This window comes from Gopherus evgoodei, chromosome 1, assembly GCF_007399415.2.
Source record: "Gopherus evgoodei ecotype Sinaloan lineage chromosome 1, rGopEvg1_v1.p, whole genome shotgun sequence".
In the NCBI taxonomy this organism is placed as follows: domain Eukaryota; kingdom Metazoa; phylum Chordata; order Testudines; family Testudinidae; genus Gopherus; species Gopherus evgoodei.
In genome coordinates, this window is record NC_044322.1 from 260,552,972 (window position 1) to 260,571,026 (window position 18,055).

Genomic DNA, 18,055 nt, shown 5'->3' on the forward strand with positions numbered 1-18,055 from the left:
CTTGGCACAAAAAGCGGGAATGTGCTAATAAAGTTTGCAGATGACGCAAAGCTGGGAGGTATTGCTAACACAGAGAAGGACCGGGATATCATACAGGAAGATCTGGATGACCTTGTAAACTGGAATAATAGTAATAGGATGAAATTTAATAGTGAAAAGTGCAAGGTCATGCATTTAGCGATTAATAATAAGAATTTTAGTTATAAATTGGCGACACATCAGTTGGAAGTAACAGAGGAGGAGAAGGACCTTGGAGTATTGGTTGATCACAGGATGACTATGAGCCGCCAATGTGATATGACCATTAAAAAAGCTAATGCAGTTTTAGGATGCATCAGGCGAGGTATTTCCAGCAAAGATAAGGAGGTGTTAGTACCGTTATATAAGGCACTGGTGAGACCCCATCTGAAATACTGGGTGCAGTTCTGGTCTCCCATGTTTAAGAAGGATGAATTCAAACTGGAACAGGTTCAGAGATGGGCTACTAGGATGATCCGAGGAATGGAAAATCTGTCCTATGAAAGGAGACTCAAAGAGCTTGACTTGTTTAGCCTAACCAAAAGAAGGTTGAGGGGGGATATGCTTGCTCTTTATAAATATATCAGACGGATTAATATTAGGGAGGGAGACGAATTATTTAAGCTTAGTACCAATGTGGACACAAGAACAAATGGGTATAAACTGGACACTAGGAAGTTTAGACTCAACATTAGACGAAGGTTTCTAACCATTAGAGGAGTGAAGTTCTGGAACAGCCTTCCAAGGGGAGTAGTGGGGGCAAAAGACATATCTGGCTTTAAGACTAAGCTTAATACGGTTATGGAAGGGATGGTATGATGGGATAACCTAATTTTGGCAATTAATTTTTGCAGTTGATCTTTGATTATCAGCAGGTAAGTATGCCCAGTGGTCTGTGATGGGATGTTAGATGGGATGGGATCTGAGTTACTGCAGAGAATTCTTTCCTGGGTGCTGGCTGGTTAGCCTTGCCCACATGCTCAGGGTTTAGCTGATCGCCATATTTGGGGTCGGGAAGGAATTTTCCTCCGGGGCAGATTGGCAGAGGCCCTGGAGGTTTTTCGCCTTCCTCTGCAGCGTGGGGCATGGGTCACTTGCTGGAGGATTCTCTGCAGCTTGAGGTCTTCAAACCACAATTTGAAGACTTCAATAACTCAGACATAGGTTAGAGGTTTGTTATAGAAGTGGATGGGTAGGATTCTGTGGCCTGCTTTGTGCAAGAGGTCAGACTAGATGATCATAATAGTCCCTTCTGACCTTAAAGTCTATGAGTCTAAATACTGTAAGTTCTTTCACATAGTGTTTGGAGATTTTGCTACTACTAATGCGTATGCTCAACTTTAGGAGTGCTAGACCAATTTGCTGCTGGAGGATTATTATATTTTTCTATTGGAAGCAGTTTCTTAAATGTCAGAGCTAACCTACTTGGGTCCAGTTATACTAGTTTGCTGTATTAAGTTGGCTGAAGCCATAATAGTGATAACTCCTGTATAGAGGTTCTAAGGAGCATGACTCATAATACATGTGAAATAGTAATATTTTTATTTTCTATGTGTTTGTGTTGATAACTATACCTGACAGCTTGGCATCTAGATGTATCTTTGCGTTTTCCTACAGACCAACTTTTCAAGAAGCATACTCACCTCTCTGCTATTGGATAGCCATCATAATACCACTTCTGACAAAACAGTCTTAAGAACAGATGCTCCAGATAGCACAGGTGACCGACCAGGGATACTTCAGGAGAACACATCCAGTGGGAAGACAGCATGGATGGGTACCCCCCACATTGGAGACATCAGAAAAGAGGATGACCCCAATGAGGACTGGTGTGCAGTGTGTCAGAATGGAGGGGAGCTCCTGTGTTGTGAGAAATGCCCTAAAGTGTTCCATCTTTCTTGTCATGTCCCTTCACTGATGAACTTTCCAAGGTAAAAATGACCAAAGAATTTTGTCCAAACTTTGCTCAAAAGAAATCACCTTTGGGTTGTGAGGCCAAGTGCAGGACGTTTCTGCCCCAAAAGACAACTCTAGGGCTATCTCTACACTACAGCTTATGTTGACATAATTCATATCGCTCAGGGAAGTGATTAAACCACCTCCCTGAGCAACTCAGGTTACACCAACATAAGCATCGGTGTGGACAGCACCACCTCGTGGAGGTGGTTTTATTATGCCGATGACAGAGCTCTTTCCTATTGGCATACAGCCTCTTCACCAGACACACTTCAGCAGTGCCGCTGCATCAATGCAGCTGCACCCCGCAGCACTGTATGTGTAAACGAACCCTAAGAAATTTTGAGTCAGAGAAATCCAGGATTTAATTAAATTTGAGTTGTGTAACCTGAACTATTATTGCTGCTGGAAAAGCTATTATAAAATGCTGCAGTTTCTTGGCAAGATCGCTTATATCTGGGCCATCTGTTACCTGTAGCCACAAAATTGGGCCATAGAATCACCTTTCTAAACAGAATCCTTTAAGGACAACAGAAACTGTTTTTAAAATTCTTTTAAAGAAAAAGCTCTACTGATACAGTATTAAACAGGGGCCACGCCGGCCCTAGGGCACAGTTCTTGCTGTCTGCTGATAATATTTTAAAAACTACCTCAGTCAGCACTGAGAAGAAGCAAGACTAATCTTTATAGGCCTTGATTGGTTTGTTGGAAGGCAACTAAGCAATTTGCTCAGCTCAGTTGGAACCATCAGAAGGTTAAAAATCCATTTTTCTATTATATATAAATGTTGTTTGAAAATAGATACTTATCCTTAGTATTTCTAAAGCTTACTACTGGTGGTCAGCTACTTTGCCAAAGTAAAAATGACATTTTGTGACACTCTGGTATAGGAGCACTGGATAAAAGACTTAAGCTAGTACTGAACAAGCATACAGCTATATTTGCCATAAGATGGTCAGTGTTCAGTGATTTGATATAAATGTTAAATATTGGTTTAGTTTACAGTTTCTTACACTGGTCAGCTCTGCTTACATGCTTTGAGGAGAACGACTGCTAGTAGCACATCGGGCTTTATTCAAGTACTGTACTTAATCCATGCACATCGACTATATGCCTTTTGAATCTCCAAACCAGGGGCTGTTTCCCTTTAAATACAGTGCTATTATTTTGCTTACCATAAAAGTTTTCTACAATTGTTTCCTCTGTGCATAAGCTAAGACTGTATGAATATGATGGATAGCAAACTGTATTTTATTAATTAAATGTTGTCCCCTCCGTGTAAAGGAAAATATCACTGTTTTCATGTCACATTCTACAGTTATTGGGTTTTCTAAACATTCCAGAAATACCTTTCTAAAGTTTCAACTTTTCTTTGGCCGTGGTTTTTGCTGAGCTTATTCAATGGGGCAAAGAGAAAAAAAATAAGTTTCTAAGTGGGGCTCAAATCTGTAAAGTCCATAATAGTACTCGTGGCCAGTATTCTTAACCCTGAGCAGCACCATCACAGATACGGAGATTTCACACGTGAACTCCATCTCTAAACCTGCCCCTCAGCCCCATCCCATCCTGTCAACCTTCCCTCACTCCCCCTTTCACCCCTTACTGTCTTCTGGCCCATTCCCTCCTAAATAGTTGCCCTGGACTCCATCTGCCTCTTCTACTTGCAGCCCTTCACTCTAAACATGCTGTTACAGCCATTGTCTTGAATTGCTCTCCTTGTACTCCAGCTTGAATCCCTTTCCACCTGACATATGTTCTCTTCACTCCACCAAAACTGCTGTCATACCAAGTCCCTAAAGTAGTCTTTTCATGGCTAGATGTGTGTGAAAAGCTGCTAGGATTCAAAGAATTGTGAGTTGCTGTGTTACCCATCTTAGCTTCACCGAGTGAGGTTTGCTGCTGCTAAGCTATGTGACAGCCCCCTGACACAAAAGCTTCTCTGCCTTGCTAGCAAACTCTTCAAGACTCTGCCAGTCCAAACCTTGCCTTGTGAGTAAGAGAGTGAACCCAAACTTACCCAGAGATGTCTCCCTACAGCAGTGGTTCTCAGCTTGCAGCCCAGTCAACACACAGCTGTGGCCCATGTGACATCCTCAGGGCCATACAGGTATTATTGGATGCGGCCCACTTAATACATTGTGGGTCACGTATGTGGCTCATAATCATAAATATGTTGAGAGCCACTGCCCTACATTGTCACCCTCTCAATGAGTACTTAGAGAAGTTACATTTGTTGCGCCTTTAAAGAGACATTATACTGCAGGCAGGTAGCTTAACTGGGGTTAACACACTCTTCCCTTCAAACAGCACTGAATTGGCTTGTAGTAAAAATAAAACAAGTTATATTTAACAAAAAACCATAGGATTAAGTGATACCCAGTGTAAGAAATAAAGGTAGAAAGGGTTACAAGCAAATAAAAGTAAACATATGCTTTTTAGGCTAAAGCTTTATTTAACAAATTAGACTGTCTTGTTCACAAAGTCTCTTTTCCAGCATGGCTAGCCAGATGCTCTGGTCAGGACCCTTCACAGATCTCAGAGTGTTTGGTTCAGGCTAACTTAAGAGAAACTAGAAAACTTTTAATTATCCTAATAGGATATGTGTCTGTCTTTTGGAGGACTTGTAGTTCTGCTGTAGGCTTTAACAAGTTTCACTGTCAAAAGTAATTTTAACTTGCTCCTGAAACTAACCCCAATACCAGAGGTCATGTTTATATTATTAGATCAGATATGTGGTACAATACATGAATGTAATACTGTACTTTTCATAATCGTAGCTGAATTCTGTCTTTATTCATTCTTGTAAGCAAGTCAATACAATTCAGCTGTGTTGTGGTTATTCGTGAAGATTCAGGTGTCTCTAAAGAATTTTACTGAATCCCATTCATTAAGTTTGCCCAAGGATTTGAGGGCATCACTAATGGTATGGGGAGAAGGGCAGTTAGCAAAAGTAGTTTGTGAAGCGTTTTTCTCGTGCAATTTAGAGTTTCCCCCCAAGAATAACTTAGATGAAAAAAAAAAGCCGAGAAGTTATTTTAGTTAAGAATAGAAAAATTAGCCTATAGGCTAACTTCTAATGAGAAAATATACTTCCCAAAGGTTCCAACCTCTCCGTTGCTCTATTTTCATGGTGTTTCTGAATTATTTTGTACTCTGCCTATACTGTTCCATTTTTCATCTCTAATTTTTAATTGTTTTTCTCATTTTCTCTAATACTTTTTTCTTCAGATTGCCTCCTAACCAGCAACTGCACCTACTGTTAAAATTTGAATTTAATTTGTAAACCCATATGAATGGTTTCAAAACTAGTGGAAATAGATGCTATTTTTGATGTAAAATTATTCCAAAAAATTAAGTCCAGGAATGAGTGAGTTTTTCTTTCAAAGAGATGTCCCTTTGCCATCCTTATCCCTCCTTTTGGTGGTTGCAGAAAAATTGACACAGGGCAAAAAGAAAATAGAAATGAACAAATTGTCCAAAAGTATTTGGAAACCCTCTATTCAAGACCATGTAACTTTATCTGGTGCCCAGAGTAATACATCTGTTTTCCCCCTTGTTTAGAGGAGAGTGGATTTGCACATTCTGTCGGGACTTGTCCAAGCCGGAAGTAGAATATGATTGTGATAATCCCAATCAGAGCTCTGAAAAAAGAAAACTGGAAGGTTATATGGGATTGGCACCAATAGATCGACGGGTGAGGATACATTGTTCATTCAACCAGTCTGCTTGTCCAGTTGTTTTGTAAATGCTGCTTTTTATATATTTGGTGGTAGTAATAAGAGTTCACTGGAGGCTGTTTTTCATTCGTAGAGCACTATGAAGTCTTAAATATTATTTTTCTTGTGGGATGCTGCATAGCCTCAATATTGAGAGATGCTCTGGTGTCGCAGTTGGACTAGTAGAAGCCTCTGGAGCAGGGCCTGTGTGTTGTGTTCTCCCCTTGTGGCTCTGAATATTAGAGGTGAAGCTATAAAAGGGGGTGGGGTACGTCAGCCACCTCTGTTCCTTCCAGCTATGGCAGTGTGCAGAACAGAAACCTGGGCTCAGTCTCTTTGACCTAATGTCCTGGAAAAATTGTTTCACTGAGCCTCTTGGTTTTTGTATTTTACCCAGTATTAGTAGATTAGTTTGGTAATTTTTATTTAATTTTGAGTCCTAAGGGGCTTTTTGCACTCTAGCTTTAGTCTATGGGTATAAAGTTGGAGGCTCCTACCATAAGGAGAACTAGGTCTGAGGTGTGCTTCTCACCCTGCGGTCTTTGCATCACCAGACACTCACGCTTCGTATAGACTCCAGAGCCTGGCCTTTAGTCTAAGAGGGAATGTCTACACTGCTACTTCTAGCCCTTCAGCACAAGCCTGAGTCAGTTGACCTGAGCTTTGAGGCTCGGTGTTGTGGAGTTTTTTGATTATTTTTTTTTTGTTGTTCATCATAGACATACCCTCTTTTGAGCAAGCCTCATTCAAAATTATCCCCTTAAGCAAAGCAAAAAGGTTTTGAACTGAAGTCTAGATCACAAACTCTATACTCTGCCATGCTTAACAGGTGGCTTGACACTGAAAAAGACAGTAAAAATGTTATTTTTAATGTAGATGCAGTGTCTTAATGGTCTTGCGAGCTTCAGTGACAAAATGTTTTGCTGTTGACTTCTGCATAACATGGCTGAGAAAGCGTGAGCTAAATTTGTTTTGTCTCCTTATAGTTCATCAACAGAGTTGTTGACTAAAATCCAGTTAGTAACACCTGTGTATACATTGAAAGTAATGTGTTACTGATTTGGCCTGAGCCTGATGGGGGAAGAGGGGAGCTCTAGGCAAAACTGCAGCCGGGGGGCACTCTCTTGGATGGCACTGTGTGGGGGAAAAAAAAGAATTGGGCTTCTTGGTAATGATGCTGAACTTGCTTTCTCTGAATGTCTGATATTTTCAAATGTGCTTGATGATCTTTTGGGGGCTGGGGAAGTATTAAACATCTGCCTGAATTTTTTAGCACAATATACTATTAAAGGTAAAATCACAGCATTCTCTAATGCACAGGCGTTCTGTCTTTCCATATATACAGAAGTGTGAAAGGCTACTGCTGTACCTCTACTGCCATGAAATGAGCCTGGCTTTTCAAGATCCAGTTCCTCCTACAGTATGTACATTGTCATTTTTACTTTATAAAAGAGTCAGAGCACTTGGCACTAGCACTTCTGTGGGGGTTAGTGTTCTCAGAAATAAATCCAACATCAGAAGAGTAATCTACTCCGGATATTTAATGTAACAAATATCTAAATGTAGGATAGAGGTAAAAAGGTTGATACTAGATGCATAGAATTTTCATGCTCATTGAATCCAAGCGCAGATTAAGGTGAAACTTATTTCCCAATTGCAGTAAATTAACAAACTTTACTATAAAGTGTACACTACATCTTAAAATCGTGTGTCTTATGCATGAAACATGACTTAACCCTTAACTTCTGGTTTTCCTACTTCATCTTGAATGTTGCTGCATTCTTTTGAAATGAGCAGTAGTTGGCACATCATTGAATTGCACAATGAATGGTGCTATTTATATTTAACAGCAATGAAGCATTTAGAGCTTGTCTACACTGACAATTAACAGTGCTGCAACTTTCTCACTCAGGGGTGTGAAAAAACACCCCCTGAGTGCAGCAAGTTGCAGTGCTGTAAAGTGCCAGTGTAAACAGTGCCCCAGCACTGGGAGCTGTGCCCCTCACTGAGGTGCGCCGTGACCACACAAGGCATTGCCAGTGTAAACTAGCTCTTATTTGTGTGAACTCAAAATGGAAGGAGAGGCTTAGTCTACACTACCAATGTATGTCAGTATTACTAAGTCATTCAGGAGCATGGATTTTCCACACCCATGAGTGATGTAGTTATACTGACCTAATCCCCAGTATAGACAGTTCTCCATGGACAGGAAGGCAGCTACCATTGACATAACTACCACTTCGTGGGAAGGTGGAGTACCGACACCAATAGGAGAAGCTCTCCCATCAGTGTAGGTAGAGTCTTCGTTAAACACTACAGCTGCACTGCTGTAAGTGTAGTTGAGCCTTAAGGGAAGTCTCTATTTCTGTAATGTCAGTAGTACAAGCGCATACTTTAATTCCACAACTTGGACTACATCTTAAAATTCTTCACAGATCTGCCTAGATTGTTGGTGGGTGAGGAGAAAAGAATGGCTTCTGGTTCATAAATAAGAATCTGGAATGTGAAATGAATTATATGTTCTAATTGTTGCATCTAACTGCAGAGAGAAAAATTGCACACAAATTAAAGACTACATTTTTAAAGACAGAATTTTTTTCATATATCCTGCTGACATGCAAGTCAGGCTGTGCTCATTGTTTGTGCATGGGAGTCAGGCAGGAGCATACAAAATTACATCTTTTAAAATTTGCCCCTTCGTGCCTTAAATACCCTCTATCCTCTTTTTAAAGTAGCATATGTTTGTTTAACACATTCAGGAAGCTGCTATTCTGGTAGTTTATTTCAGTCTGACAAAGGAAATACATCTTTGGAACACTTCATGTTGCTGTAAGGCACGTTAACTTTTTTTAAAGTGAAGTTACATGAACCACTTTTTCATCTAGTCAAATATTGTGCTGTATTTCCTCTGTTCTAAAAATAAGACTATCTGTCTATGGTTCATCAATGGTGCCTGTTGCTGTTATATCTAAGCACTGGTGTATCAGTAAAATGGTAGATCTAAGTGAAAGAAAACTGCCCCTTTTATTGTGGAGATATTGAAACAATGACACATTTTTTGGATTTAATTTCCGATTTATATAAAATCAATATTTAAAAAGGAGGAGATGAAGAGATACATAAAGATGTAAAATATTACTTTACATATTACTGAGTATTTCTACTGTAGAACATCAAGGCTTAAATCTCTTTGAAAAATAGTTTTGAAAACTCATCCTTTTAAACAAAAATGTGCCCTGCATATGTGGCAGTAGCGATAATATACATTATGTTTCTTTATTTTTGAGAGCCTCACCTGCATTTTGCCCACTGATTTCACTCCAGACTGCTTCTAACATTTCAACACTTTGAGCTGCTTTCTCTCAATTACTGTATTAAAAAATTGAAAAAAAACCTCTGCCTCAAAAATATTTTCTCTTCCTCCTGAGGCAGAGTCCTTACAGTACTCAACCTAGATCAGTCACAGGTTTTTAGGTCCAATATCTTGTGAACCATCAGAAGTTGAGCTATAGGTTCTATTCTATTGGATAGCAGGGAAATCACTCCACCCACCTTGAGTGCATTTTAGTTCTTGCCTGAACAGGTTGTCAGGTATGGGAGTTCAAAACCATGACATGAGTTTGAGAAAAGCTATCTTAAATTTGTAAATAGCCTGTATAGTTGGACTCCATATATGAAGACAGTTGTCCCCAAACTGTGGGTTGTACCCTGTTGGGAGGCACAGAGGAACATTCAGGGGTGCACATTGGCAGGGCCTAGATCAGCCCCCACAGGGGGTAGGGTGGGGAAGGAGCAGCACCACCCAGCCCCAGTCTCCCCCATCTCCACTCCTCACTGAACCCAACTTCCTCCCACTCCACCAACAGCCCAGCTCTGCCCTCATTCCTTCACCATCTCCAGGCCAGCTTCACATCTAGACCCAGCTCCTCCCCCAGCCCCAGTTCTGCCCCCAGCTCTGCCTTCAGCACAAGCTCCTCTGCTGAGCCAACTGTGACATAATGGAGGTGGGGGCGCAGACAGATTCCATTACTGGTAAGGGCGGGGGGAGAACAGGAGAAGTTTGGGCACCGCTGTATTATGACAACAGCCTGACTTCCCAGGTGAAAGGATTGAAGTAATAGTTTAAATACTAACATTTAAATATATAGCTGTTTATACCTCAAATGCATCTTTAACTAGTCTTGCCATTTTGATTTAATGGAGTGTGGAGAACACTTAGGGCATGTCTATACTACAAAATTTAATTGACTTAAGTTCACTTGACCTACAGCCGCCTGGTAATTACATCTGTTCTTTGTGTCCACACTACACTCCTTCCGTCAGCGGTGCACATCCTCACCAGGAGCACTTTTTCCACCTCACGTGGGGCATTTTGGGGTGCCAACGGGCTGTGAAAGGCAGCAACAGGCAATGTAAGCAATGCAGTGTCGTCGACCTAACTACATCGACCTTAGCACTACAGCTCTGAGGTGGAGTTTAGGTCAGCATTGCAGGGAAGTTAAATCAGCGTGAGGAAAATTGTAGTATAGACACTTACACAGCTAGGTCGACGTAAGCTGTCTTATGTCGACCTAACCCCTGTAGTGCAGACCAGGCCTTAGTGGTGTAGAAATAAATCCAAATACATCCTTTATCGTATCATAAAGGTAAGCAGAGTTGTCTCTCACTACTCACAGGGAGCCTGTCTCAAGTAAGAAGGCACTATGTTTACATCTTAGAACTATACTTTAAGAGTTAAACTGAATAGTATTTTGCCTGGAGATTACGATTAAAAATCTGTGTGTGTGCCTGAGAGAGAGAGACAGAGTGAAAATATCTGATTGAATTGGTGATTTTTTTTTTTCTTTTAGGTGCCTGAATACTACAAAATAATAAAGAAGCCTATGGACTTGTCAACAATCAAAAAAAGACTGCAAGTGAACCATCCACTGTATATGAAACCAGAAGATTTTGTGGCTGATTTCAGACTGATTTTCCAAAATTGTGCTGAGTTTAATGAGGTCAGAAAAGTAAAACCATATAGTTTTACAAGCTTACATATTTCCAGGAAAGCAGAATTTGTGGCAGGCGGTAGAATTTCTTGATGCAAATGACATAACAACTTTGTGAATTAATCTTGCATTGGTTATGAGACCTATTCAATGAAGTTATAGATTTCACTTGAAATTACTTTTGTATTAGATTAGTATGTAGTAAAGACAGTTCCATAGAAGGAAGACGGGAAAGAAGGGAGTAGCAAACAGTTGGTTTAACTGTTATTACACCAGGATTAAATATGCTTTAATTCTTCTTTGAGTAGATGCTGATGTGTATTCTAATTTGGTGTGTGCGTGCCCCACGTTCCAGAGCCTTTTGCCTAGCAGTACCCATAGAGGGGTGGCATTCATGCCTGTAGCTCCTCCCCTGGATTCATGAGGTGGCAGCGCCCCAAACCCTCTTGGTTCCTACATACTGCCCATTTGCTGGAGTTGGACCTCTATGCAGTTATTGCTTCACAACCTCACAAGTTTATATCTTAGCCTAGTTTGTTGTATATATCTATCCTCCCTTCTTTGTCTCAAAATGGCTTGCTTGCTGCTCTTGTCCTTCAAGACACTTACTTCCACGTGGCCATTCTGCCGAGTCACAGGAAGTATCTTTGCTTCATGGTAAGAGACTGCCACTTTCAATACATGATTCTCCCATTCGGCCTCTCTTCTGCCCCCCAAATCTTCACCAAATGCGTGGTGGTAGTCATGGCATATCTGAGGAAGAAGGAAATCCATATTTTCCCTTAAACTCGATAACTGGTTACTATAGGTTCCAGAGAGTAGGTTCTTGCCCACGTTGACACAATGCTACACTTTCTTGACTGTTTGGTACTCATTCTAAACATCAAGTCAACCTTGGCCCCCACTTAGCAAATAGAGTTCACTGGGACCCTATTAGAGTCCACGAAGTTGAGGGCGTTCCTGCTGAGCAACCACTTCCAGATGATTCCACAGCTGTGCCTCAGTTTGCAATCACAGCTGTCCACAATAGTCCACGTGTGCCTGAGCCTACTGGGCCACATGGAAAGAGCTGGACCCCTGCCAACAGCACCCAGGTGGTCCATCTTGCCCAGTTACACCTTTGTCCTCTTCAGATGGGGCTCAGGACAGTTTACAGCTCTGCTCTGTATTCACTAAACAGGTTGGTTCACCTTCCTTCATCAGTCCTGGAGTCCTTGCACTGGTGGGAGTCCCCATGCAGTCTTGCCAACAGGTCTCCTTCACTCCACTGTCTCTCACCAAATCAGTGGTTACCACCACATCCCTTCTAGTTTGGGGAGCACATCTGCACTTGCTGGAGGTGCATGGTCTGTAGCTGGAACAGGAGACCTTGCTTCCTATCAACGTGTTGGAGCTCTGGGCCATCCACAACACGTTGTGCCTTCTGGGACCGAAATAGGCATTCAGTGGTTCACATATTCAGAGATAATATTACCGTGATGCACTATGTGAACAAACAAGGAGGAGCCCACAACAGAGCACTCTGCCTGGAGGCAATCAACCTGTGACAGTTCTGTATCAGATGAAACCACCCCAGTAGCTATCCACTTATCAAGGGTCCAGAACCATCTCATGAATCCTCTCAACTGTGTTTTCTCCTGAGCCATGAATGTTCCCTGAAGACAGAAATCTTTAGGATGATATTTGCAACATGGGTGTCCCCATTATCGACCTCTGTGCCAAAGGAAAACACAAAGTGTTGCCTATTTTGCTCTCTGGAGAGGCTCAGCCTGGACTCCCTCTCCGACGCTTTCCACTGCAGCTGGAAGTCAATTCTGCTGTACACCATCCTTCCCTAGCTCATGGCCAAACTCAAGGCAGATTGAGCTAGACTTGTCCTCATTGCCCCAGAGTAGCTGAGATAGCACTGGTTTTCTGATCTCCTTGCTCGCACAGGACCATGGCCACATCCAGCGACCAGCTCCCTGCACCTCAAGGTGTGGCTCCTGCATGGCTGAATGAGGAGGAAGTGTTTTGCTTGGAGGCTATCCAGTAGGTCTGCCTTAACAGTAGGAAGCCTTCCACTAGAACAGCCAACTTGTCAAAGAGGAAGAGGTTTTCTGTGTGGTCCTTGACTCGTGTGACCCACTGGGCAGAGGCTTCCATCCAGGACATTGTGGAGTACCTTTTGCATCTTCAGGAATTGGACCTAGTACTCAGTTATCTGAGAATGTACTTGGCAGCAAGATCCACCTTTCATCTGCCTGTCCAAGGGAAATTGTTTTCTCCAATGTCATGGTGATGAGATTTCTGAAAGGAATACTCCACCTGCATTCTCCAGTCAGAGAGCTGGTCCCCCTGTGAGTCCTCAACATGGTTTTAGTGGGTCTAATGGGGCCTCCATGTAAGCCTCTTGCTTCCTGCCTCCTGTCCCAGAAAACTGCATTCTTGATAGCCATTACCTGTTCCAGGAGGTGTGAAAGTTGCAGGCCCTCATGACTGGTCTTCCTTACACAGTTTTCCAGGAACAAGATTATGCTTCAGCCACATCTGAAGTTTTGTATCCAAGTTGGTCTCAGTTTCACTTGAACCAGCAGTCTATTTGCCTGTATTTTTCCCCAAGCTGCATTCCTCCACAGAGGAGCAATGCCTCCATACACTAGTTGTTAGATGCTGTCTAGCCTTCTGTCTGAACAAGATGGAACAGTTTTGTGCTTCACCTTGCCCTGTTCATATCATATGTAGAACATATGAAGGGTCAAGTGGTCTCTGTGCAGACTATCTCTAGATGGATAACATCTGTTTCAATACAGCATACGAGATAGCATCAGTTACGCACCCTCAACAGATATGGGCGCATTTGATGAGAGCACAGGCAACTTTGGTAGCATTCTTCAATGACATTTCAGTATTGGACATTTGTAGGGTGGTCTGTATATACTTTGACAGATCATTAGGCAATCACTGCTTCTTCCAGAGCAGACACTAATGTCAGAAGAGCAGTCCTGCAATCCTTGCTCAGGTGGATGCTAAGCCCCCTTTCCAGATGGAGTTTGCTAGTCATCTACTTGGAATATATGTGTGCATCTACTCAAAGAAGAGTAAACAATTACTTACTGTAACTGTGGTTCTTCTAGATATGATGCAGATGTGTATACCACAATCCACCCACCATCCCCTCTGCATCAGTCTTCCCCTGAACGTTGGATGCAAAGGAGCTGAGGGGGCTCGGGTCTTTGTTGCTTCATATAGCCAAGGAAGGGGCTACAAGCACAAAGCATGAGCGCCGCTTCTCTATGGGTGCTGCTAGGCAAAAGTCTCTGGCTCCAGCATGTGCACAAACCTACTTGGAATACACATTTGCATCACATCTCAAAGCGCAGTTACAGTCAGTAACCATTTCTTCTGTGGAAATGGATAGGAGCAGATTTAATATGGCTTCTCTCTTTTTGGTGAAAGGCACAATCCGCACCAGTTACTTAAGCTTAATTAGTTAAAAACTTTAAGAAAATTTTAGGACACTGTATTACTACCTTGACTAAGTATAGAGCATAAGTAAAACAGATTAGAGCAGGATACAGCAATGATCAGTTACCCAGTCCTGGGGCACAGGTAGTCTATTTCTGTTCTCATCAGAGCCATTCTGGTCCAATCTGGTAGGGGTCCTGCATTGCTCCACATGTCCTTTATACCTTGTCTCATAACATCATACAGGCACTGATTTATTTAAAATTCCGTATCTGTAAACATTCTATTCTAAACACTTTCATATGTGCACCATCGTAACTCTAGTACATCTTTTACTTATCCTTCAAAAACGCTAATTGGTATCTCTTGTCTTTTTAACCATTGCTACTGTACTCCTTACTCAATCTAGCTGTCTTTTCATTGCTTTCATGTGTCTTATTCTTATGTTCATCTTGTGACCTTGGACTTCGCTAGTTCTGTCTAGTTAGTATCCATCCTCTCTAGTCCAAGATCTTCACATGGCTAGTAAATCTCACACCTTGTCTGGTTTGCTTTGCCCTGTTATCTACACGAACCAAGAATCCACTGTAAATAAGAGACAAACAAGCTTTCTGATTTTTTACAACCTTGAAAGTTGTTTTAGCAGAGTTTTGAGAGCTGTCATCTTGACATGTACAGAAAACAGAAAAATTCCTTTTTACATTTCTTAGAACATTATTATGCACACGTAGCTAGCAGTTACTATGTATTCCTTTACATCTCTCTCTCCACCTGTCTTAGGCTCACTGCCCTTCCTCCCTTCCCTGACCCCTCAATGAGTAGTGAGCCTTTCATTCCCCACCCACTATGTCCTGCCCTTCAGTCAACCTCTTAAGTACATTGTGGCTTCTGACTGCCATACCAAGATCTCCTTGGCCACTGCTGGCTTTCTTAGCCATCTGCTGATTCCTCCTTTGAAGTGAGGGGTGGAACTCTGGGGAAGGGACAAATGTCCCAGGTAGAGCAGGAAGGAAGGGTAGTTTCAGCAGGAAGGAGACAAGACCTGACTAGAACTGGCTTTAGCTATTAGCCTCTGCTTAAACCAGGAAACTGGCCAGGGCTGCTGATGTGAAACACCTTGGGGTTGGTTAGTGTGCTAAAGTATAATCATCTATGTTAGTAACATTTTATATTCTGCTGTGTGAGAGAGAGGCAGGAAAAAAATTCCACTGGCCAGAAAAATGGCATAGTAGTCAAAGCATCTGGTACAAAATACTCTGTCTTCTTAGTGGCACGGTTGACCAAACCCTTCCATTTCTGAAGTGGCTAAACTTTATATCATGTATGATCTCTTAAGTGAGTCTTTCAGTGGAGATGTTAAACCAATGATCCTGTCCATTCTTGAACATTAGATTTTTATGCCAGTTTTGTAAGAGAAGGATTTAGTTGTGGTGTTCTTGGCCAAAATTTCCCCTCTACCACTGATTTTTGCAGAGTTCTGTGTGCTGGTTGTTTGCCAACCATGTCCCAGAGATGTCTGTGTCTTATTGCTAGTTGATTTGAGCAGTTTGCACTTTGAGATTCTTTGGGTGCTATAAGTGTCGAACTATTTTATGATGCACTGATTATTGTAAACTCACCCAACAGCCTGATTCAGAAGTGGCTGATGCTGGCATGAAACTTGAAGCCTACTTTGAAGAACTCCTAAAGACCCTTTATCCGGAGAGAGAATTCCCTATACAACTCTACTGTCGGAGTGAGAGAGAGAATCCAGAATTTAGTGATGACTCTGATGATGATTTTGTACAGCCCCGGAAAAAACGCCTCAAAGGAGAGGAGCGCCAGTTGCTTAAATGAATGGGTCGCATGTACTGGAATGAATTTTTTAAAACTAGACAAATATTTATCAACTGTCAGTTGTCAAGAGGAAAAGTCATGACCACTTTGACCTGTACATTTGTGGATGTTTACTAGACTTTATACCCTTCCCCTAAAACAGAAATCTACCAGGGATCAAGGCATTTGGAGAGACTGTTCTTTGAAGTTCAGTCCTTATATCCTACTTGTGGAACGTCATTAAAACAGCAATCTGGAATAACAGCTGCCCAAATGCATTTAAAGAAAAGAATTTGTACAGAATTAAACTTTAAAATGTTACATGAATTCAATGTGTGACTTTCTCAGTTTCAAGAAAATGTATTATCACCAGACATTAATTTTACCAAAGGCATGTGACTGGCCAGAATTTGAGTTTTGTACTGTACTTAACCCCAAGCCATGAAAGCGCGTGGTGTAATTTTGTTGTCCTAGGAGAATGACTGGTGCAATGGAAGTGTAGTTGCCCCCTAAAGAAGTTACTGGTGATTTAAAATGTAAAGGGAGGGCTGTATCAAAATAAACTTAAAAAATCAGGGATTTGTTTGGGGTGTTTTTATAGGTGAGGAAGGTGGATTTCTCTTGGTCAGTATGTATTACTGCAATGAGATGCACTAAAATGTCTCTGAAATGTCCTCTAAACAAGATAAGACAGAATCAGTGTACATGTGCTAATGGAAGTTAATGGCATAGTTGCAAGGAAGGAATGATTACTTGTACCTAGGGTTGATTAGACAATTTATTGAACATCTGAAAATGTCATCTTTGGAATGCAATCTTGCATTTCTCATTCCTTTCCTAGAGGTAGTTGTGATCCCTCCTGGAAGACTGAGTCATCACTATAGCAGCACTTCTCCAAGTTGGAAAGCATGAGACACTGTTGTTCAGCTCTCCTCCTTCTCCATACCATTGACCTCACCAGTCCTCTTGTTGCGCTGTTTGTGAAATATGTCGACCCATGCTCCCTTCACAAGCAGTTATTTTCGAAGCTCCATCTACCTAAGTACAATTTTCTTTCAAAGGCACCTGTCTGTGAGTGCTTCACAGGCCAGTTAGAAGCCCTAATTCAGGTTGGTCTTATGTGGAAACTGAAGTTCGGAAGTGCATCCTTATCCAAACTATTCCCATTTGTGGAGCACTATGCTAGCTGTCTACACCAATACTGCAGGTAAGCCAACAGATTTTATATTCTGTATAGCACAGATAGGTTGCTGCTCCAGTGTACAAGATAGTTGTTACCACAGAAGTTTAGAGGCTGGCCACAAACATTGATGACTATGTGGTGGCAGAGCTTTGGAGCAAGGGGAACAATCCGACTGAAGGTGGGCATTATAGCAAGCTAAGTAGTATTTGCCTCAGTAGAAGGGTGGCTGGTAGTGCCCCTTTCTCTGTAGGTTACCTGCCATTTTTCATTATAAAATATTAGGAAGTTTATAGCAGGCCCCTGATATGCAGCAGGGATGAAGTGAGAAGGAAAAAGGGCAGGAGCAGAGACAGGGTCACCTCCCCTCTGGAATGAGAGCCTTCTGCTGTTGCCACCTGAGATACCCTAGAGCCCAAGTAGTAGTAGCAGTCTGTCTTCTATTGCTGGGGGTTCTAAACCCTCCTAATACACGAGGGGGGTTGCTAAAAGTAAACATTAACTATTTTTAAAAGTTTAGGGAATTACCTACAGAAAAACTGTCATAAAATGTAGTTTAGGTTTTAGATTAACAGTTGCCTGTTTTTGTTACTTTATTTTGGTTCTCTGGAGTGGAGTGTAGAGCTGCTGCAATCACAAGGGAGTCCAGCGAGTGCTGAGTTGAGTGAATTATCAATGATTTTAAATTTACAAGTATCAGAGGCATAGCCGTGTTAGTCTGTATCCACAAAAACAACAAGTAGTCCGGTGGCACCTTAAAGACTAACAGATTTATTTGGACATAAGCTTTTGTGGGTAAAAAGCCCACTTCTTCAGATGCATGGAGGTTTCATGACTATATCAGTCAACTCACCCTCCATGCCCTTGTTAATTTCACTGAAAATTGGTATGACCATGGAGAGCACAGGATGGACTAGGGAAGCAGGGAGGAG

The 18,055-nt window shown here is 41.8% G+C and overlaps 1 protein-coding gene across 2 annotated transcripts in view; it reads left to right on the forward strand.

Moving 5' to 3' along the window:
• The window catches only part of TRIM24 (tripartite motif containing 24), a 157,138-nt gene extending 140,620 nt beyond the window's left edge, over positions 1–16,518 (forward strand). For both annotated transcript variants that reach the window (XM_030544216.1, XM_030544221.1), the window contains exons 15-19: positions 1,636–1,949; positions 5,536–5,668; positions 7,036–7,110; positions 10,541–10,690; positions 15,755–16,518. In XM_030544216.1, the coding sequence (XP_030400076.1) occupies positions 1,636–1,949; positions 5,536–5,668; positions 7,036–7,110; positions 10,541–10,690; positions 15,755–15,964 (882 nt within the window). In that variant the 3' untranslated portion in view covers positions 15,965–16,518. The remainder of the gene's footprint in view (positions 1–1,635; positions 1,950–5,535; positions 5,669–7,035; positions 7,111–10,540; positions 10,691–15,754) is intronic.
• The last annotated feature ends 1,537 nt before the right edge of the window (positions 16,519–18,055 follow it).